The 21,349-nt window shown below is 52.4% G+C and overlaps 1 protein-coding gene across 8 annotated transcripts in view; it reads left to right on the top strand.

The window, feature by feature from the left end:
- The window catches only part of PPP1R12B (protein phosphatase 1 regulatory subunit 12B), a 98,998-nt gene that overhangs the window by 30,801 nt on the left and 46,848 nt on the right, over positions 1-21,349 (top strand). For 3 of the 8 annotated variants that reach the window (XM_066379427.1, XM_066379410.1, XM_066379419.1), the window contains exons 6-13: positions 448-522; positions 908-987; positions 1,550-1,683; positions 2,841-2,953; positions 5,464-5,664; positions 6,531-6,613; positions 8,005-8,130; positions 13,873-14,052. In XM_066379427.1, the coding sequence (XP_066235524.1) occupies positions 448-522; positions 908-987; positions 1,550-1,683; positions 2,841-2,953; positions 5,464-5,664; positions 6,531-6,613; positions 8,005-8,130; positions 13,873-14,052 (992 nt within the window). Of the gene's footprint in view, positions 1-447; positions 523-907; positions 988-1,549; positions 1,684-2,840; positions 2,954-5,463; positions 5,665-6,530; positions 6,614-8,004; positions 8,131-8,617; positions 8,659-10,723; positions 10,882-13,836; positions 14,053-17,939; positions 18,009-21,349 lie in introns of those variants that run through there. The other 5 variants (XM_066379481.1, XM_066379445.1, XM_066379436.1 and 2 more) reach the window with 5 other exon arrangements.

The raw sequence follows: 21,349 nt of genomic DNA, 5'->3' as shown, positions 1-21,349 counted from the left end.
TCCACCTCTCCTGACCCAGGTCTGTTCTCCGGCCATGGGTTGGGGTCCCTACCAGTGCTGGTATTTCCTGTGGGAGACAGCCCTGCTCTCCCTTCCTGGGCACTGGTTTCCTGACACTCTTGAGTACACGCATGCCTGCTCCTTCTTCCAAGGTTTCCGAGAGCCGCTGTCGAGTTCCTCACAGCAACAAGGACCATCTAGGGAGGTCCAGGGAGATGTCAGGTGGTTGTTCGCCAAGGGGCCACATGCATTAAATGGTGTCCTTTCCCCAGTCCTGCTGCACAGAGTGCAGCACTCTCCACGCAGACTTGCTGTTTCCCTGATGGACAAAGGCCTGTTACCATGTGGGCGGTTATTAGGGGAGCAGCTGTTGCTGGAGCTGGGCATCGAGTGGATGCTGGAGCATTCTCCATAGAGTCCCGTAGTCATGGTCTCTCTCTCTGCCAGGGCCAGACGCCATTTGATGTGGCTGATGAGGGCCTCGTGGAATACCTGGAGACGCTTCAGAAGAAGCAGAGTGTGGTGAGTCCGTGCGACACCACACAGGCGTCCTAAGCCCCAGCCCCACCCCCACCCCCCCTCCAGCCTTGGCCCCTCGCTGTAGTTACAGCTGCACCCAGAGATGGCAGGTGCTCCTTCTGGGGCCTTTCAGCAGTCTGAGAAGGACATGTCCCCAGAACTGCCAGTGTTAAGAGTTTACTCGTTATAAGAAGCCTCCAAGCAGCTGAAAGTAAAAAACAACAACCAGTTACCCTAACATTCTGGACATGAACGTGGCTTCTCCAAACTAGGGTTCTTCACTCCTCCCTGGCATTGGCTTGTCTCCTTCAGACGGCAGGACGGTTGCGAGCTCTTGTTTTCAGCTGATCTTGCCCACGGTCAACCTCTTCCCTTTCCTCCCCTCCAGCTGCGGAGTGAGAAGGAGACACAGAATAAGCTCATTGAGTCAGGCGTGAACAGCAGGTTGCAGAGTGGACTCTTTAAGAAGTAAGATGGTGGGGACACATGCGCGTGACACACTTAGCGTGAGAATTTATACAATAAAACAACTGCTTGATTTTAGCCAAATGATCTTTAGACACGTGGGCACGTTTGAGGGCAGGGAGGAGACACTGAGTGTGGGTGGATGTATTTTAAGTATAGGAACGAGTCAACATTGTGCAGCACTTCTTGTTCCCTGACGGGCCATTCTGTGAGCTTGGGGACCTCACCCCTAAGCCTGCAGGATCCCGGTGTGTTTGGGGCACTCAGTGGACGTTGTTAGGTGGTTTACATTTACCTGCTCCGTCAGCACTAAGACCACAGCCCTCTGTTTCTGTGTCGAACAGGCCAGTGCTACCTACATAAGTCACGCTCTGTAGTCAAACAGCAAAGCTGAATCTGTAAAAGGCAAGGACTCAGAAACGCAGACACAGAGAAGAATGCGAATGCGTTTCTGTTACTGCTTGACATGGGCTCATAGACTCGTTCTCCTGATACTCAACTGTCAATGCACTTAGGAAATGTTTATCGTTTCTGAATTACAATCAAACTGTTGTCTTTAATTTAGCAAAGAGAAGATGCTCTATGAGGAGGAGACGCCTAAGTCTCATGAAGCGGAGGAAGAAAACAAGGACTCGAGCAGCTCCAGCTCAGAGGAGGGTGAAGATGAAGCGTCCGACTCCGAGACAGAGAAGGAGGCAGGTAATACGTGGGTCCTGTGTTTCCCAGTGCAAGGTGTACACTGCCTATCAGAGCTGGAGGCCTCATGGCTTGGAGGGAGTGCCCAGGTCCATTTTCAGAGATGAGATGTCAGATTGCTAGTGTGACTCAGTGGTAAACATGGCGAGCTGGGTTAGAGCCACAGGACAAGGTGCTCAAAGAAGTCCTGTGTGCAGGGGCACCTGTTCTGACCTTGGGTCCTGGGCGAGACAGAGGGTGTGGGTCTCTCAGAGGCACTCTGGGCTGGTGCCTCCCATGTCAATTCAACCGGGAAGCCAGTTAGAGGAGGCTGGGCATCATGTTTCTAGTGGAGTCTGATACCCATGATGGCCTGGGCCCAGCCCTGTGTTGAGGTCTAGCTATTGGCCTGGTTCCTACAGCTGTGGGAGAACACCACCTCCCGCAGTCTCCATCTCTGAGCTTGTGATTGTCACACAGGGAAGCTGGAGACCAGTATCTGTGAAGGGAACATGGGCACCAGCCAAGCACAGTGTTAGGATGACCTTTATTGATGGAGACTGGGTTCTGTTGAGTTTGCTCTGGAAGTGCTCGTGTGGTGCCTATCAAAATGTGTTTATTGTGTGTTGAGTATTTGCTTATCTTAGGCCTGGGTACCACCTGGAATGAACATCTGGGTGGCTCTGTGTTGGGCCACTTTGCTGGCTGCCACAGTGTTGGGGGGGGGGTGCTGCCTGAGCTTCTCTGACAGCCACCACCTGTGCTCATCCCAGAGGTCTTTGGTGATGCCGTGGTCCAGTTCCAAACCTGTGACCACCTTCCCACTCCATCCGCCTGCAGGTGAACCTGTCAGTCTCTCCTAGCTGGCCTTCCTGGCACTGTCCATTGTAAGGACCTGCGGTGGCCACAGCAGGTTGTTAATATAGACTGACTGCGGAACTTTTATTTGGTCTATACCATGGAGAACGTTTTCAGTCAGATGCATAGGAGCTGGAGTTGGAGCTGTCAAGACAAGAGCACCCCTGAGTTTACTTTCTTCTGGCAGCAATTGCTAGAGATTTCACCTGTTTGAGGTCTAGCATACGCAGCCCCAGTCTGTTGGGTAATGGAGGAACCTGTTTACTCAGCAGGAAAGACATGGTTTCACTCGTGCACTGAGCCTCCTATGTCTTAAATAACAGATCGAAAGCCAGAGGCCGTTGTCAACCATTCCAATTCGGAAAGCAAGGGCCGTATCCTGGAACAGATACCTGAGCCAGCTCAGAATATCTTCTCTGCCTCCTCTGCCAGGAGAGTGAGTATTTTGGAATTAATTCAGATACTATGTTTCCCCTGACTGCAATAACTTGCAATTAGCAATGCCTCAAATATACATTGTTGCAAAATAAGAAAGATATATTTTCACCTGTCTGAGTGGGTTTGGTGCTGCCCTAACAAAAGGCCACAGGCTGGGTGCCTTCAGACAATGGGGATTTATCTCTCTGTTCTGGAGGCAGGAAATCCAAGCTCGAGGTGCCGGCAGATTGGGTTCCTGGTGAGCACTCCCTTTCTGTCCCAAAGATAGCCACCTTATCTCCAAATACAGTGTTAGGGCTTCAGCTATGAATTTGGAAGGGGAGGAACACAAATGTTGCATCTGTAACAAAAACTATAAAGTTGTCAACAAACAGACTTGGCTACAATGTGTTTAGATAACATAGGACATAGTGGTCTGGGACCAGCAATATTTCATCAGTTGCCTGTTTTCTCTGTACCAGAAGGTGAGTGCCCAGGAATCTCGGGAAGAGACCCAGCATGCGGCCTTGACTATGCTGATGACCTCGCTCCTTTTCTGTTTGTTTCCTGAGCTGGGGGCATTCTAGCCTGTGGCAAGTGGAGGGTACAGGTGGCAGGAGCACTTTCTGTGCTGTGGGCGCCTGTCGGGGGATGGGGGGCAGTGACGGTGACCTGCCTGGCAGGAGCACTCTGGTTCTGAGGTTAGAGAATGGACCCGAGTTCTCTGGCGTGAAGCTACAGAAGCTCTGGTTTTATAGGGATCAGCTTACTGGCCTTTTCAGCACTTCGTGGACTGAGAAGGCAGATTCTGGTGTCATCATGGAAACAGTCCTAGCCCCTTACTTAATCCAGGGGTGTCACTGTGACAGGCACTTTGAGTAGAAGGCAACCCTCATGCATCGCCCGTCTTCCCGCTGCTCAGGGTGAGACCAGCCACCTGCTTTTTTAAAGAAAAACACTAAATTAAAAAAAAATAGACACATGTACACTTACTCCGCTCTCCTGAAATCATGCGCTCAGATCTGAGCCTCTAGAGTTGGAGGAGCTATAGCAGCCATGGAGTATGACCAGCGTGAGACAAGAGATTTGGGTTGCTGCTGCGCCGCACACTGTTCCACTGGAAAGGGCGGCCTGTGTTAGGACGAGGACCAGGAGAGACAGCTAGCTGGCTGGCGCTCTGAAGACCCTGTGTATCACAGATCGGTCTTAGGGCCAATGCTATGTGACATTTTCTGTGGTTTATGGCAAAGTGACATAATTAAGGACAGTGTAAGGTTTTCATAAGCTTTCTTTTTGATGGTAAATTTTTTTTTTTTGGTGACAGACTAAGAGATCAGAGAGTGAGACAGACAGGAAGTGAGAGAGATGAGAAGCATCAATTCTTTGTTGCGGCACCTTAGTTCATTGATTGCTTTCTCATATGCGCCTTGACCAGGGGTCTCCAGCAGACTGAGTGACCCCTTGCTCAAGCTAGTGACCTTGGGCTCAAGCTGGCGAGCCTTGCTCAAACCAGATGAGCCCACGCTCAAGCTGATGACCTTGGGGTCTCTAACCTGGATCCTCTGTGTCCCCTTCCGACCGTCTATCCACTGCACCACCGCCTGGTCAGGCGGTAAATTTTTTTTTTTAATGAAATAATGCTGGACCACGTAACTATTTTTTTTTCTTTTTTTTTTTTTATTCAGTGAGAGGAGGGGAGGCAAAGAGAGACTCCCACATGCACCCCCACCGGGATTCACCCGGCAAGCCCACTAGGGGGCGATGCTCCGTTGCTTGGCAACTGAGCTCTTTTTAGCACCTGAGGCAGAGGCTCCATGGAGCCATTCACCATGCCTGGGGCCAGCTTGCTCCAATTGACTCATGGCTGCAGGAGGGGAAGAAATAGAGAAGCGAGAGGGGGAGGGGTGGAGAAGCATAGGTGCTTCTCCTATGTGCTCTGACCAGGAATCAAACCCAAGACATCCACACCCTGGGCCGATGCTCTACCACTGATCCAACTGGCCAGGGCCAGCTATTTTTTTGAAATAACATTAGGACTGGAGTGTAGGGCCTTTTGAATTTTTACTAGTAATTAATGAATTCAGGCTACCACATGTCCTCTGAGCCCCTCACACACACACATGCACGCCGGGGCTTACTGCCTTTTATGAAGAGGAAGCAGGCTCTTTTCCTCATTTTTCAGATGGGCTTGTTGAGACCTAGGCACGGGTCCTGTGTTCAGTCACATAGCGAGTTGAGAGGAAGGAGGTGTGGCTGGGACTGGGGTCATGGGTGTCTGAGGTTGGCACCCACTGCACAGGGACAGGAACATGTCTGATTCCCAGAGCAGCCCTGTTGGGGCAGCTGCACTGAGAGTCTGAGGCTCTTCTACCCAGGGTTAGACAGACTCGAGGGGTGCATGGCATGTGCAGAGAGGAGGGAGCACTGGCTGGATCCGTGTGGCTGCACTGGCTGCAGTGCACAGAGGTTGACAGGCAGAGGTGGTCACCCCGCCCTTCCCCTCACTTCCCCCATCTGCTCTGCCCGCAGCTCTCTAGCTTTGTGAACAAACTAGAGGAGCCCAAGGACGAGTCTCCTGCTTCTTGGCGCCTGGGGCTCAGGAAGACCGGCAGCCACAACATGCTGAGCACGGCAGCCGACCCCCGGGAAGCTGCGAGGGACCGGGGTTCCGCCCTCTCCCGCTCAGCGTCCAGCCCTCGCATCTCTGCTCTACTGGATAACAGGGACAAGGTACAGTGAGGGCTCCAAGGCAGGTTTCTCCTGAGAGGTACCCTCTTGGGACAAAGGAGAATATGTTCTGGGCCTGATTTGACTCTGGGAGACAGGCACGTGGATGGTTCAGTCCAGGAGCTGCGCACTTGCTGTGATGTACTTCGTAAAAAGAAAACAGCCCTTTTCCTTTTGGCACAGCTTGTGCTCATTCCTCCTCCTCCTCCTCCTCCTCTGAAGGCACAGAGATCAGTCACAAGCATGAGAACTCGGGTACGCCCTAAAAGGTTTCTGGATGAATACCAGTACTTGATTCTCCAGACGTCTGAAAGCAGAGACCTCCGCTGGACCTTCCATGCAGTAAAGCTCAGGCAGAGTCCAACTTGGGGGAAGGTTCAGTGTCTCATTCTCGGGCATGTGGTCAGGCCAGCCACATCAGTCATGGGCTGGGGTCAGGCTGACCACAAGCAGCTCGCTGGCCCATCAGCCAGAATGAGTGCCTGTCCCTTTCTTCACTGCTGTCCCAGACCCTCCGGGGTGCCTGGTCGTCTTCCTCATAACCCCCCTTCCCAGGCTGGGCTTGCTAGGCCGGCCTCAGGGACTGGAGTGGCCCTTCGTGTCCTGGCTGCTGCTTGTGTGGCTCGTGTGGCTCCTCTTGTGCCCATCTGGCTTTTCCCAGGAGAATCCATTCCCTCCATGTTGGGTTCTCACGGAGGAGGCAGAAATAGCCTTGGAGAGCTGGCCCTTGTAGTGCCCTGCAAGTAGGGTTGAGACTGAAGCTAGAAGTAAGGTTAAGTAAGGGGATGAAGTTCTGCTTTTCTACCCAGATACTTGCTTACTGCGTCAGGGGTGCACCTGCCTGGGCTTCACCTATGTTGGTTTTACAGGAGAGAGAGAACAAAAGCTATTTCAGCTCATTGGCACCCCGGAGGCTCAGCAGCATGAGTGACACCGAAGAGAAGGAGAACAGGTAACGAGTGCAGCCACTCTCCACAGGGCTCTCTTGGAGGGCTGGTCCACAGAGGGCCCAGAGCGAGGAGCTCTAGCACTCTCATGCCTAGCACAGGCCTGCCCAGGGTGGTCACTACTACCTAATTGACTTGATCAGCCTCTAATTCGTAAGTTGATAAAATTTTAGACCTCATTAGTTAACATGAGTGTACCTGTTTCATGAGGGTCTCAGAGTGGAACCTGACCCAGAACCTGTCTCTCAGGTGTGGTCCTCCCGGACTGCCCTGTGCACATGTCAGAAATGCAGACACTGAGCCCTGGCCAGTTGGCTCAGTGGTAGAGTGTCAGCCCGGTATGTGAATATCCCAGGTTCAATCCCCAGCCAGGGCACATAGGAGAAGCGCCCATCTGCTTTATCTCTCTCTTCCCCTCCCACAGCCAAGGCTCCATTGGAGCAAAGTTGGCCCCGGTTGCTGAGGATGGCTCCATGGCCTCTGCCTCAGGCGCTAGAATGGCTCCAGTTGCAATGCAGCAACACCCCAGATGGGCAGAGCATCTCCTCTAGCTGGGCATGCCAGGTGGATCCTGGTTGGGCGCATGTGGGACTCTGTCTCTCTGCCTCCCCACTTCTCACTTAAGAAAAATACAAAAAAAAACAAACAAAACAAAGAAATGCAGACTCTCAGACCTACCTAGACCTACTGGCTGAAGTCTTCATTTTTTTTTTTTTTTTTTTTTTTTTTTTAGAGAGTGAGAAAGGCGGGGGGGGGGGGGGGGGGCAGGAAGCATCAACTCGAAGCAATCGCTTCTCATATATGCCTTAACCAGGCAAGCCCGGGTTGTTTGAACCCGTGACTCCAGTGTTCCAGGTCAGTGCTTTATCCATTGCCCTGCCCCAGGCCAAGCCAAGTCTTCATTCTGACTCAGCCCGCGAGCAACTAATGCACATCAAGTCTTGAAGGGATGGCTCTGTGCGAGTCGCTCTGGTAGCCTGGCTTGAGTTACAGCTGTGGTCAGCAGCTGCCACAAGTGACACTAACGAGGCTACAGTAGGTCCTTCTCTCTCCACTGGCCTGCAACGTGTTCCTCATCTGTCCACCATCCCCTGTGTGCCTACTGCTGGGGACAGGTTTGCAGATCTTCACAGAGGAGGAACAGACAGGGTGAGAGACCTTTGATATGGGACCTGGTTCCTGTTGAGACGAGTTGGCTTTGAAGCTGATCACGGGCAGGAGACGTGGGACGTCCCTCGTCCTATGCTGCTCCGGGCGCAGGTGCGCTAGGCAGAGGACACTGAGTGCTCTGCTCTTCAGCCACATGGCTGCCCGGCCCTTCCTTGCAGGTGGCTGCCATGGGCAGACCTGGTGGAAGGAGTCAGGGTTTGGCTTGGTTTTCTGTCCTGCCTCTCAGAGAATCGGCTGTTAACCTGGTGAGGAGCGGTTCGTACACCCGGCAGCCGCAGAGGGACGACGCCACAGGGAGTGAGACGCCACACACAGTTGCCCCTTCTACCTATGTGTCAACCTACCTGAAAAGGTACCGGGTTCAGCGGGTAGGAGGCAGTTGCCCCATCCGGCCATGGGCATATGGGTAACCACTGCACATTTCTAGCCAACAAGTACCATAGAAATGAGTCAGGCAGTGAATGAAGTACTTTTAGGTTTTGTGGGAGTAACACTGACTAATTTGAAATTAAAATTAATTAATTTTCTTAACTGAATTAATGTAAGCTAATTTCAAATTCTCACCATGGACAGGCTCAAACTCACACTCCACCTCTTAGTCCTGTTAAGTTGCCTACCAGAACTGCCCTGGAACTCTGAGCAGGCCCATGCTAACTACCCTCTGTCTAAAATGACAGCCATTCTCACCTCAAGCTTGTTTGAGGGAGGAAGGGGGGACCTGTGGGGTGGAGGGGGTGGGAAATGGCAGTTTGTGTTGCCGTGAAGAAGTTTCATGGTGAAGCCTGTTAATGTAGGGACTTGAGTTGTGTTTTTTTTTTTATGACTTTAATGGCCCTCAGATCCATCAAGATGTGAAACTCGCAAGTTTGGTGCAGAGAAGGTACATGGGTCCCCTCTCCCCTTTCTCCTCTGTGCCCCTATCCTGCAGTTATTTTCTTTGCCACGTCCCAGCCAGCAAGCAAAGCACCTCTGCAGAGCCACTGAGCTTATGGGAGACTCACTTAGTTTTTTAATTTGAGCGTGGCTGCTGACGTGGCAGTCTGATTCTCAGCTTACTCTGAACTGTCTCTTCTCCTCCACTTCCCCCAAGCTGCCTCTGTGTTGTACCTGTCGGCAGGTGTGCTAGGGGACTAGTGGGCTCCCTGAGAAGCAGGCTTTGACCTTAGACTGTGTTTGGGATCCAAATTTATTTCTATTTGATCAGGAAAAGTCTTGTCTGCTAGTGAATGTGGGAATATGTGAGCTATAGGACGACCAGCTGCTGAGCCCCTCATGCTCCCAGTCCTGCAGGGACTCCCGCAGGGAGGGCTGGCTGGGGGAGGCACAGCCCACAGCCCCCTGGAGCTTTCTCATGCAGGCTCTGCGTTCTCGGCTCACTCACGGAGGGCAGTCCTTTTGTCTTCAAGGCTAAGGCTAGATAAATCTCACTGCGTATGGCTGGGTCCAAGAAGGCCTCTCAAGGAAACAGTGCAGGTCTAGGAGAGAGAGGGAGTGGCACTAATGCTCAGGAGTCTACTCTGCATGGGGTGCTGCTCTTCATGGTCCCGCTCGGCACAAGGCTGTGAGCAGACATGGTTTGATGGATGTCATTGGGTGTCACTGATGATTGGAAAAGGCTGCTCACCTCTGTGGGGGTGGGAGCAGGCTTTGTGATGTGAGCACTTTTAGAGAAAAGTTCAAGAAACACTTCGTATTTGGTATTTCTAGAGCTCTTCTCTGGAACCCTAAAGCCCTTTTATTTTTTGTTTTACATAATTTTAGGATCTTTTCAAAAGCAAAGAACCTTGTGCCATCTCTATTTAAAAAGCAGGTGAGAGCAGGCGCCTATCACCTGGGCCGTGCCGAACTCAGCACACTTTCAAGATCTAGTACCCCCTCATCTTCAGGCACAAAGCCCTTTTTTTTTTTTTTTTTTCATTTTTCTGAAGCTGGAAACAGGGAGAGACAGTCTGACAGACTCCCGCATGCGCCCGACCGGGATCCACCCGGCACGCCCACCAGGGGGCGACGCTCTGCCCACCAGGGGGCGATGCTCTGCCTATCCTGGGCGTCGCCATGTTGCGACCAGAGCCATTCTAGCGCCTGAGGCAGAGGCCACAGAGCCATCCCCAGCGCCCGGGCCATCTTTGCTCCAGTGGAGCGTCGGCTGCGGGAGGGGAAGAGAGAGACAGAGAGGAAGGCGCGGCGGAGGGGTGGAGAAGCAAATGGGCGCTTCTCCTGTGTGCCCTGGCCGGGAATCGACCCCGGGTCCTCCGCACGCTAGGCCGACGCTCTACCGCTGAGCCAACCGGCCAGGGCCACAAAGCCCTTTTTTATAGTCCAAATGCATCTTTTCTAAAAAAGGTTTCATAGGTTTTTTTATGGTCACCTCCTCCAAGTGTCTCATTACTGTCATAATCAAGATTTTTAAAATTTTAACTGAAATGGTTGTTTGCTGCAATTGAGAGGGTTCTTGCTGGTGTTTGGTTGAGAAAGAAAAGCTGTCGCCCACACAGTGCGGGGGTCTAGGCTCAAGGGCATTTTACCCACAGAGCTTCTCGACTCTAATCCACCCTTTCGTTTTAAATCTCCACGCTCTCCAGACTTTTGGCCCCACCAACCTCTCAGGGCGGATGTAGATGTGTGGGGTGGGTGCATGACCTTTGGCCTCAGGGTTGGTTGGGAATTGGGTTTTCTAACAAAATGATTCTATTTCCGGTCACTCCCCTTTCTTGGCCTCGCCCTACTGTGTGCTTTCTCTGGTTGCCTATGGTCTGTCCACCACTTTCCTACCTCCCTGGGTGACTGACCGACGCCTGCTTGTTGCCAGTGGCCAGCCTGGCTGGTCCCTTCTTCTTCGTGCCGCCCTCTCTGTCCTGCCTTCCTTCTGGTGTCCTGTGGGGGGAAGGCGGTCTGGGCATGGTGGGGCCCACGCATCCTGAAGGCGTGATGTGTGTGTTTTTCAGTGCTTCCCTTGGTAGGAGTAGTGGCCCCACACGTCCCTCCATTCCCGCCAATCGCAATTCGTCTCTGCTGCCTCGCCCATTACCATGGCTCCTCCACCTGTTGGGCAGCAGGTGGCAGCCGGCCTCCTCTTGCCCTGCGCACCTGCACTGCATGGCAGGTAAGGCTTTCTGGAGCCACTTAAGTCACAGTCACGAGAGCTGACACCTCTGGATACACAGGAGGCGTGAGCCTGAGGTTCTGTCTGCAGAAGCCGTGGGTACCCTGAGGGGACGCCGTCATCCTGTGAGGCTGCTTCTGCCATATGTCTCTGCTGGCCAGCTGCCTACTGGACAGTTGTCAGCATGTGTGCTGTGCTTGGAGGCCAGGCACCCAGGGCTCTGCCGCTGTCCCTTGGTCACTTTGGCAGTCCTGGTTACATGGCAGGTCTTGCTGTTGTGGACCACACTGAAAACACCCCGAGTGTCATTTGTGTGGGTTTTCCAGGACTTATGAGTAGACTCTCTTATTCATCTTTTTGGAAGATGGCTACAAACCAAATCAGAAGGAAGCTAGCTCTTGTTCTATAAGCCCTGCAGCCTCCAATGCCCCGCCTGTGGGAGTTTTGCTGGCAACACCGTGGGGAGGGGATGGTATTGGCCTTGTCTTCCTGGTTTTAAGCCATCTGAGGGCAGTGTGGACGGGGCAGTGATGACAGCACAGAGCACTTCCATGTAGCTTACCCCTGTGTGGTTAGACGCCATTTACTTGTGGGCCTGACATGAGCTCCTTCCCGGGGTCTTCTTCCTTTAGTTGATGCAGAGACGTGGACACAGTGCTGCAAGAATATGCGGATGGCCAGTTACCAGCCTCTTTCCCTAAAATCAGTGCTGACCATCTGTTAGGCCAGGGAGGGTGGGCTCACGATGGACGATTTATAACAGGACTGTATAATTACGCAGAAATTTATTGCATCGTCACAATAATGCATTTGTGCAGGTGTAGTAAACATTATCCCCATCAAGGAAGAAACTGAAACTCAGGAGGCTGCATGATGGACAGCTCAGAACTGGGCTGGGGTTAAACAACAGCCACCTTTGTTGAACCCTGTTGTGTACCAGGTGCTGGGTCAGGTACTGCACAGAAATTGTATCAGGATTTGCCTTACAGTTAACAGTAAATTCAAATAATAATGTCCTAAATATGAAAAAGGTTTTTATTTTTCCTTAGCAAGTCCAGAAATAGGGCTGGCACAGCTCCAAAGTCATTAAAGGACCCAGGTTCCATCTTTTTGCTTCACAACCCTTAGATCGTGGCTTCCATTTCCATTGGCTGCCTCACAGTCCAGAATAGCTGCTGGAGCTCCAGCTATCACAGCTGCATTATGGGCAGGAAGGAGGAGGAGAAGGGTGGACAGTACAAAAAAGGATGCCTCTGAACTGAAAAATTTCCCAAAAGCACTCATTTTCTGCTTATGTCTCACTGGCCACCTCTAGCAACCTGGGGGACCTTGGAAAATGTGATTTCTAACAAGATATACTGCTACCTTCAACCATGTGAGGGTTCTGTTAGTAAGAAGAAAAGGAAAACAAGCACAGGTCTGGCAGCTGTCCACCTCAGTGTACACGTCACTCATGGTCTCACTGCGAGCCCTCCAGGGTTAACATGCTGTTTACATTTCATAGCTGGGGAGTCAGAGACCAAAACTTTACCATCTGTCTGGGGACAGCGTGTGTGGGACAAAGCACGGTTTGCACCCAGTGCTGTCCGCTTCAGAGCCCCTGCATGCCACCTGCTTTGTTTCCACTGTGTGTGTCCCAGGCTGCACTCAGTGCTGCACACGTTGTGCTGTTGAATCAACATGAGACCTTGCACTTGAAGCTTCGTCATCCCTGTTTTACAGATGGCAGTAAGGCGGGCAGGTCAGTCGGAGCGTAGCCCAAATGACCCCTAAGCCTCTGATCCTCGCTCTCGGGCCTTTCATAACACTGTAAAATTACTCCACAGTTCAAATAATAGCAGAAGTCCCATTCTATCATTTAATGAGGTAGAATCCTGGGTGTTTTTACAGCATGAGACATTGCTGAGAGACCAAACATGCCATCAGCCTGAGAGGAGTTTCAGGGAGGGTTTTGATAAATGTAATATTTTATAGCTTTGTTTCTGGCTGGGTACTTTCTATAAACATCTTGAAATCTGAGGAAGCACTTGCCTCATTTTTTTAAAATTAAAACATGAACACAAAATTTTGCCTTGTGTTGTTTTGAACCTCACTTCAAAGCTGTTCTGTGTTTGTGTGTCAGACCTGCCATGTTCAAGGTTACTCTTAATGTTGTGATTATTTGAGAGTGAGTTTGTAGCTACTTATAAGCATTTCTGGTCATTGTGAGGAGGTCAGAATAACAGCTTTTCAACGTTTGTGATGTTTGCTGCTTTTCCCGTCTCTGAAAGTCGATTTGGGATGTTACCCCAGCAACAAGCAGTGACATCAGCAATGACAGCTTTTGGGGTGGAGAGCCTGACTCTTTGTTGAGAAACAAAGATCTTGTTTTTGTGTACGTGGCTAATGACGGGGCTTGCTGCTGGAAGCCGGTGGTTAAGGTCCCGGTAGAACCGTCAGCTTGTTCTGATCTCTGTGTGGTGGCCGAGCATGGTCAGGCATGGGCTCGATGGGAAGAGCTCGACTGCTGAGCTGGGTGGGGATGGGCTGACTGTCCCGGGGTTGCAGAGTGTAGTGGGTGTTTCTGTACAGTTTAAGGGGATGATCACATCCAGGCTGAGGGCTGCTACAAGCCTCATGGCCCCAGATCCAGGGATAGCAGAGACAACTGGTGGCTTCAGTGTCGTCAGGTGTGGGCGGCCTGCCTCTGTGCAGACCCACTGCTGCTCCAGCCCTCAGAATCCTCCTAAATATGTCACCACCTCGCCTGGTGCCACAGCTGGGTTTTTTTTTTTTAATTTTAATCTTAAGCAAAAATTATTTTTTTATAAAACATCACTCCTTGGGCAGAAGGTGTCTGACTGAATGTAATCATACTGTTAGATTTAAGAGCTTGGAGTAAAAAACCAACGCAGACAAGATCTGAGTGAGGAGGTGCTCCGACTCAGCCTGTCTGACCCTGTCTGCTCTGCGGAGCACGTGCTTAACTTCATGTGTATTTTCTGATTGCAGGACTCCTCACAAGTTCCTAGCTGACTCCACAGCAGAGCGAGCAGAAGGCATCTCCTCAAGCACCCCGCTGTGCGTGATCACCAATCGGCCCTTGCCCAGCACTGCCAATGGGGTCACAACGTCCACACTGCTGTCCACGCCTGGGACAGATCCCTCTGTGGAAGCCAGGGAGAGGCGGAGGTGTGTCACATGCTGGCTTTGTTTGTGGGGCTCTCCTGCAAGGTGGGAGATGAGGGGGTGGGAAGCCTTTTCCCTAATCTCAAATACGTTTATGAAAATAGATCTTGGCCTTGGCTGGTTGGCTCATTGGCTCATTGTATGGATATCCCGGGTTCAATTCCCGATCAGGGCACACAGGAGAAGCGATCACCTGCTTCTCTACTCCGCCCCCCCCCCCCCCATTCTCTCTCTCTTTCCTCCCCGCAGCCAGTGGCTTGATTGGTTTGAGCCTGGGCCCCAGGTGCTGAGAGGATAGCTCCATTGGTCTGAGCACATCAGCCTTAGGAGCTAAAAATAGCTTGGTTGATTTGAGCATTGGCTTCAGATGGGGGTTGCCAGGTGGATCCTGGTAAGGGCACCTGTGCAAGTCTGTCTATGTCCCCTCCTCTCACTTAAAAAAGAAAAGAAATCTTTATATTACATTTTGAGTTTTGAATTTTGCCTTGGGGAGATTTTTGGTGGAGATGTAAATTATTTTTGAATATGTAAGAGCTATATCTGTTCTGTCACAGAGAGGGCTGTCTTCTTTCTGTTCACCTCATGAGGTTATTGTCAGGCATTGTTCCCGCTTTGTGAAGGGACCTGACACCGAGAAGGACCCTGTATGTTCTGGGCCCTAGACTGAGCAGGGGACAGAGAACAGGATGAGCTGCCTGTGAGCAGTCCCAGGGGCTGCTGTTGCAGGGGGAGCGGGAGGCCTGCAGGGCCATGGGCCGTGTGCCCGGGCTGGGGAGGCTGGGCCAGGGTAGCGCTTCTGAACGTGGCCCTTGCGGACCAGCTGTAGAGAAGGAGAGAATCGTCTTGTGGCCACAAGTCTGTGACATTGGTTAGACCAAGAAAGTCAAACAGGACATCTGAGAGCTGCCAAGACCCTTCCTCTGGGGGTGGAGAGTGGGGTGCGGGCTGCAGACCAAGGGCAGCATTTTCCAAACCTCTGTGTCCATGGAGCAGCTCTTGTTTCTTCACAGACACAAGGTGAAGGTTCTGCTGGATGTGCTCGGGAAGTGGTGGAGTCAGGCAGGGGCTGGAAACCAGCCCTGTAGACTGCAGGACTGGGGAGCTGGGAACCCGGGGACGTCAGCTGCGCAGGGAGCGTGTTGCCGCAACGTGTAATTTAAGCTGTTACAGAATTAAAGGCATTGAGTCTCTCCCTCTAGATAAACACGAGCTGAAAGAAAAAAAAAATCACATGTTTTGAAAACAGCTAAATTCTTCTCTGAAAGAGCCTGCCAGGCTCAGTCCTTCTGCAGGAGCTGCCGCTCTGCTGGCAGCTCACTGTGGACGCTCTGGCACCCGCTGGGTATCCGTGACCGAGGCCTGTGCATCCAGCTCCAGCTGGAAGCGGTCAGTAACCATTGGGATAAATGGGGCTGTAAAACTGGTCCAGCCAGGCCTCTCCTGTGGACCGGTCGTCTCAGAGGTGAGCTCCATTTGCAGTGTAACGAGCATGTGGACTCAGGTGGCCCAGCCCTGACCTGGCACCGCTGGCTGCCCTCCTGGGAGGGGGCATGCTCTGGAGGGGCCACCAGCCTGCATGCCAGAAGGCTAGCTGAGCTGTGTCCAGTGCAGCAGATGTCACAGGTGCATGGAGACACCAAGCGATCAATGCAGGGTGTTGGTCAGCTAAAATATATATATTATGCTCACTTTGTTAAAGATGGCGCTGCCCACGTGGAGACCATTGCCCAAGTGATATTAATGTGTGTCTCTGTGGGCTGTGGGCAGGCAGGATCCTTGTAGCCTGGGGCTTGGTTTTAGGATTAAGCCTTTCCCACTTGTTTTGATGTGGGGTGGTACAATCCCATCATGCCCCAGATAAGTGACTTTGTATTAGAAACTTCCCTATTTTGTATATTGGACTAAAGGTTATGAATCTATACTATAAAATGGGGGCAGAACAGGAGCTTGCTCTCTTGGTTCCTGAGATTAACATTAGAACAGAGAGAAGAGAGCAGAGAAAGGCCACGTGGAGGAGGCCAGGCGAAGCAGCCAAGATGGCGGAGTGTTGAGTGAGAAGTCAGTTTGTGCAGAGAGAAGGAAGGAGATGGGGAACAGAGGTGAATAAATCTGGTGAGCTAGGAACCTTTGATTCTAGGAAACTCGGATAAGTCAGTAGCTTTGTGAGCACTGAATGTGAGTGGGTTTTGGAGCCCAGTGTGTGTTTTTACTTGCCCGCTGGATGCAAGCTAGGATTAAAGATGATGGCTCACCAGTTTTTGGCTCCGTTGTTTCTTTACCGACTGTCTGAATCCAGTGCGAACCTGCATGGGCCAGGCAGCTGTGATGGTGGCCTTGGCCTTGTGTACTGGCTTTACAACAGGGTTAACATGTTCTGAGGACTGTGGTTAACTTAATTTTTTTTCTGCATTTTCTAAAGTTCCAGAGTGATAAGTATTAGCATTGCAATGGCAGGGGCAGAGAGCTTGCAAACGTTAACTGTCAGGAAGGACAGCAGTCTTTTGTGACGTGTCCGTGAGAGGGCCATCGGCAGCAGGAGGACACACAGTGGTTAGGGGTTGGGGTTTGCAGGGTTCTAGGTAATTTGTGACTGCTGAACAGTTACCTTGCTTAGGGAGGGCACTGTCTTGGATTGCGAAGTTCCTTTTTTACCCTGAAAAGCTCGAGTGTGCGTAAACGCGTCCCGGTCACTGAGGGCAGGACTAGAAGTGAGGCCATGTGCAGTGGAAGCTGCGGCCCTGAGAGCATTGTCAGGCGCTGGGAGACTCCCACCTCCTGCTCACAGACTCGCTCACTGCTCCTCCTCTAGGATTTAAGAAGGAAGGTTTGGGTTTGGTCTGAACCCAGCGTGTGGCAGTCTCCACTTCCACACTCAAATCGCTGCTATGCACCTGCATGGCTCCCAGGTCACTAGAGCCCAGTGGGGCTGACTGCGAGGTGGTGGATGGGATGGGGCAGCGAGGCCGTCCGGCTCGAGGTGGTGGATGGGACAGGGCGGCAATTGCCAGAGAACTTGCAGGGACACCAGGCCCCACAGCAGCTGTCACAGTGGAGGCTGGGCTCATTTTCCAAAGCTCCAAGTTCTTCTTAGCAACCACATGTAAACAGCGCCGTGCTAATATTAGAGTCAGTGTCGGCCTCTGACCTTCCCCTCTGCTTCCCGCTGGCTCTTCCCCTCCCCCACCCTGGCCTAAACTTCACATCTTCCTTTTTTGGTGTCCTTTCTTTTCTGAAACAGTGTTTCTCCATAAGAAGCTAAATAACAGCCCTCATGCAACTGCTTTGCAGGGTCAGTGTACACCCGGTGCTGGCTGAGTCCCATTCACCACACATGCATCCCTGAAGCCCTGGCGGGGTCTTTGTCAGCTGGGTGGTCATTGCTGCTGTGTAATGCTGTCAACAGATTAACTTGGCCTCACCCTTGGAAGGTTAGGCATTTAAACTGAGTAATTAAACTCTGAGTCATGGTTTTTTAAAGTCATTTGAGTCATCTCTGTCTCCAAAATACAGAGAGGTGTTTGTCAGCTCATAATGGACTCGAGAAAAGAATTCTTTTCTAGACACTGGTCAGTGTTCAGGAGTGAGGGCTCACAGAGTGTCCCTCCCCGCAGGACACGTTTGTCAGAGGCCAGGAGCCCTCCGGTGGCGCTGTCCCTACCCCCCAGCATGGCAGAGCCGCAGCAGTCACCTGACACCACTGCTCAGAGCCTTATCAGGCATTTTTTATAGTTAAGCTCCTTCTGATAAGGTGGTTCTTTTTTCAGGGTGTGAGAATTAGTGACACACGGCAGGCACCAACATTTTGTGCCTTCATCCAACCCCCTTCTCTGTAGCAGTTACAATAGTTAGCACGTTAGAACAAGACAGTTGCTCGTGACAGACCCATGAAGTGAGCTCTGGTGTTTGCCGGGGAGGAACAGGCAGGTGGAGAACTGGGCTTCTGTGCAGCGGCTGCTCAGGTGTGGCCGCGGGGTCCCCGTGGCTCCTGGTTGTGTGGAGACCTGAGGCCCGGGCACTAGTCTCTGTGCTGAGGGGTGGGGGTGCTGGAACAGCCTTTGCTTTTGAGCTAAGCCGAGCCGAGTCCCAGCCAGGACAGCACAGGAACAGCTGTGGCAGTGAAGCCTTTGCCGGAAGCTTCAGCGTCGGAGATGCTGTTTCTCTTCAGTCCTTGTCCCTCCCCATCGGTCCTTCAGGAAGCTGGTTTGGCTACACACGTGTATCAGGTGGTGGTGTGGCTGCAGGCGGGGAAAACTAGATCTCTGGCCAGAGCAGCCGGCATGGACCTTCTCTAGTGCTCGTTATGCTCCTGGTGAATGGAGAGTGAGCCCAGGCTGCAGGGCCTCACTCGAGAGTCCAGGGTGATGGGGACAGGGGGCTTGTGTTCTCTTTCACTGAGTGGGGGATGAATAAGTGGAGCAGGACTGTGTGGGCACTCGAGGTGGCACAGGGGAGCTGGCTGTGAGTGACAGGGCAGTGGCCCCTGGAGCCGGCCTGTGAATGGGGAATGGTGGATGAAGGCACGGGCCCACTGAGGTCTGGGCAGCGCTGTTCACTCCCTGCATGGCAGGGTGTCCCGTGGGGTAGGTGCTTCCTGTACGTGTGAGATGAGATGCATCCTGACTGACTATGGATGCATGGAGGATGACTGTCCAGACAAAATTCAAAATCATGCTGAGTAGGTGAGGACTGAGCGCTGGTGACGATTTTCCCACCCAAGAGGTGGCCAGTGGCAAGCTCCCTCCCAGCAGGTCCCCGTGCTGGCTTCAGGGCTGGAGGACTGCGGCCAGCAGAACAGCTGAGATGCTTCCATGCGCCACTGGCCATGATGAGGCTTCTTTCCGAGGGGCTGTCACTGTCCCCTCTGCTGAGCACAGTCCTGTCACACTGAGCCCTGCTCTTCAGGCGCTGGCTAGAACGGATGACCTCCACCGGTGCTTCTGTAGTTCTGATCTGGGGATGTGGGACTGGTTAAGGCCACAGGGGGAGCTGTTTACTGGGCTTCTTTCCCCTGCAGAGCCAACACCTGGTGGGCGATTGTCACCGAGTGTCATGTGTGGTGCCCCATGTCCAGCAGGTGGCAGCAGAGGGACGTCCTGGGCTTCTGTTGAAGAGTGTGGGTGTCCAGGTGCGGGTTCCCTGCAGAGTGCAGTTGCCAGCAGTGTGGGCCCTCTGTGGGCTTGCTCGCCCCCCCTGAGTGCTGGGACTGTGAGGGAAATGCACCGTCAGCCCAGCAGAGGCTCTCGGGCTTGGCTGCGTTTGAGACTAGGGGCTGTACACCTGGCTGCTGCCCTCGAGGTGAAGGCCAGCAGGCACCCTGTGAGCACACATCCAGGGGCAGCGTGGGCAGGCAGGTCCACTGGGCATTCAGAGAAGGTGAGTGGCACTAGGCGGAAGGGGCTTTATGAAGCTGGGGCTGGCATAGTCCCTGTTACTCAGACACATGAAAATTTAGACAGGGTGAGAGGGTTGATGTGTTTGAAGCATTTGCCATGCCAGTGCCTCCCGAGGTGCTTCTCACCCTCATGTGCGTGAGGAAACAGAGCTTAGTGCTGGGCCTGGGGGACAGGACTCGGGAAGTGGATGCTTGTCTTGGGGGACCCACATCGTTGGGGATGCAGAGCACACTTGTGTCCTCTGTGATGTCTGGATGTGACACGTGGTCCTGGCCAACTCACTTGTTCTGGGTGTTGTGAGGATGTGGCATCTCCGAAGCTCACCTTCTGGAGAACTCTGGAGCTGGCGGTGCACGTCTGTTTGAGTGTTTAGAAATTGGGCCTGGCCAACAGCTTTTAGCTGGATGACATGCTGTTTCTGGTTCTTCTTCCAGTTCCTTCCCTTAGAGTGCTTCTTCTGAGGAGCCCTCGTGCTCTGAGCTGTGGAGCATAGAGGTGCCCCATCTCTGCTGATTGAGGGGGGCTCTCAGCTCGTCAACACAAGAATGAAGCAGGAACAGCTCCAGGGGCCTGTGGGGGCTGCCTTCCTGGACATGCAGTCCCACATGGGAAGTGGCGCTGCCCACCCATCTGCATTTGCCAGAATGCTTCCGTGCAGAGATGATGCCCGTGACTGCGCTCGCCTATCCAATGAACCCACCTCCAGGGCTGCTCTGCCTTCCAGGGTTACCTCCTTTCCCTCTTCCTGTCGCCCTTCTCCCATGAACCCCTCACCTGCGGTCTCTGTGCTCCTGCCTGGTGAATGCGGTCAGGGCCAATTGGAGACGAGCTGTAGGAGCGCAGGTTATGGATTCCACCCATGACCTGGCTTACACCGTCCAGAGCATCTGGTGGAGGGGCCTGGTGCTGAGCGTCACTGGCATGGTATCAGACAAGGACCAGCCCCTCGCTTGTCACCATTTAGTTTAGTGGCTCCCTTAGTTCAGCAGCCACAGCAACAGTTAGTAACTTGAGTGAATGAAAAAATTAGTGTGTTCCTTCAAAGTTTTAAAGCTTGTACTGTAATTTAAAAAAAAATTCTTAGACTGGGGCTGGGGGACCACACAGGCATAGAGAATGGGGTGACATTGGTTGTGGGGACAGTTATGGGCCTGCACTTTGGTCCCAGTTCAGAGACCTGTCTGCTAAAAAGGGCACATCTACTGTGTAAATTATATCTTGGGAAAAGCTGACTTAAGTTTTAGCTGCAAAGCCTGAGTTAAAAGTTGTCCAAGGGGGCCATTGAGTGCCCTTTATGTGGGTGCCAGGCTCCCCTGACGCCAGCCGTGGGTCAGAGTCCAGTCCTTTCTGCACATGTTACACTGGATGACGTTAGTGTTTTTGTTTTTGTGAATCTAGGGAAGATGGAGTGGTCTCTCCTTGTTTTAGTTTGCAATTCGTGATTATTAGTGGAACTAACCCTTGTTTCTAGGCTTTGGGTTTCCTACTTTGCATGTTTCCTGATTACATGCTTTGCTGATTTTGTTGGATTTTTGGCCCTTTTTAAGTTGCGGTGAGTTCTTCACATAACCAAGATACTAATATTCCACAAGTGAAGTGTCTTGTGGGTGTTACTCTGGCTCCTTATGTCTGTCTGTTCCATTCGGCTGTCCCATCCTTCATTTCAACCGTTACTGCTGTTGTGTGGGGTGTGGGTTATTGCAGGAATAGTCTGTTGACTTACTTGGGTTATTTTGTTTAAAACCACAGTGCTGGTGCTGAGTTTGACCTGGCCTGTTGTTGGTCAGTGATAAAGGCTGGAGGCAGCTGGCTAGTCCAGTCGGTCTGGCCCACGGGTCGGAACCGGAGGAGCTCCTGTGGGCCTTTCTGTTGCAGGAATCTGCCATTCTTGGCTCCGTTGCACCTGT

The sequence above is a fragment of the Saccopteryx leptura genome, chromosome 1, assembly GCF_036850995.1.
Source record: "Saccopteryx leptura isolate mSacLep1 chromosome 1, mSacLep1_pri_phased_curated, whole genome shotgun sequence".
In the NCBI taxonomy this organism is placed as follows: domain Eukaryota; kingdom Metazoa; phylum Chordata; class Mammalia; order Chiroptera; family Emballonuridae; genus Saccopteryx; species Saccopteryx leptura.
This window is presented reverse-complemented; position numbering and strand designations above follow the sequence as displayed.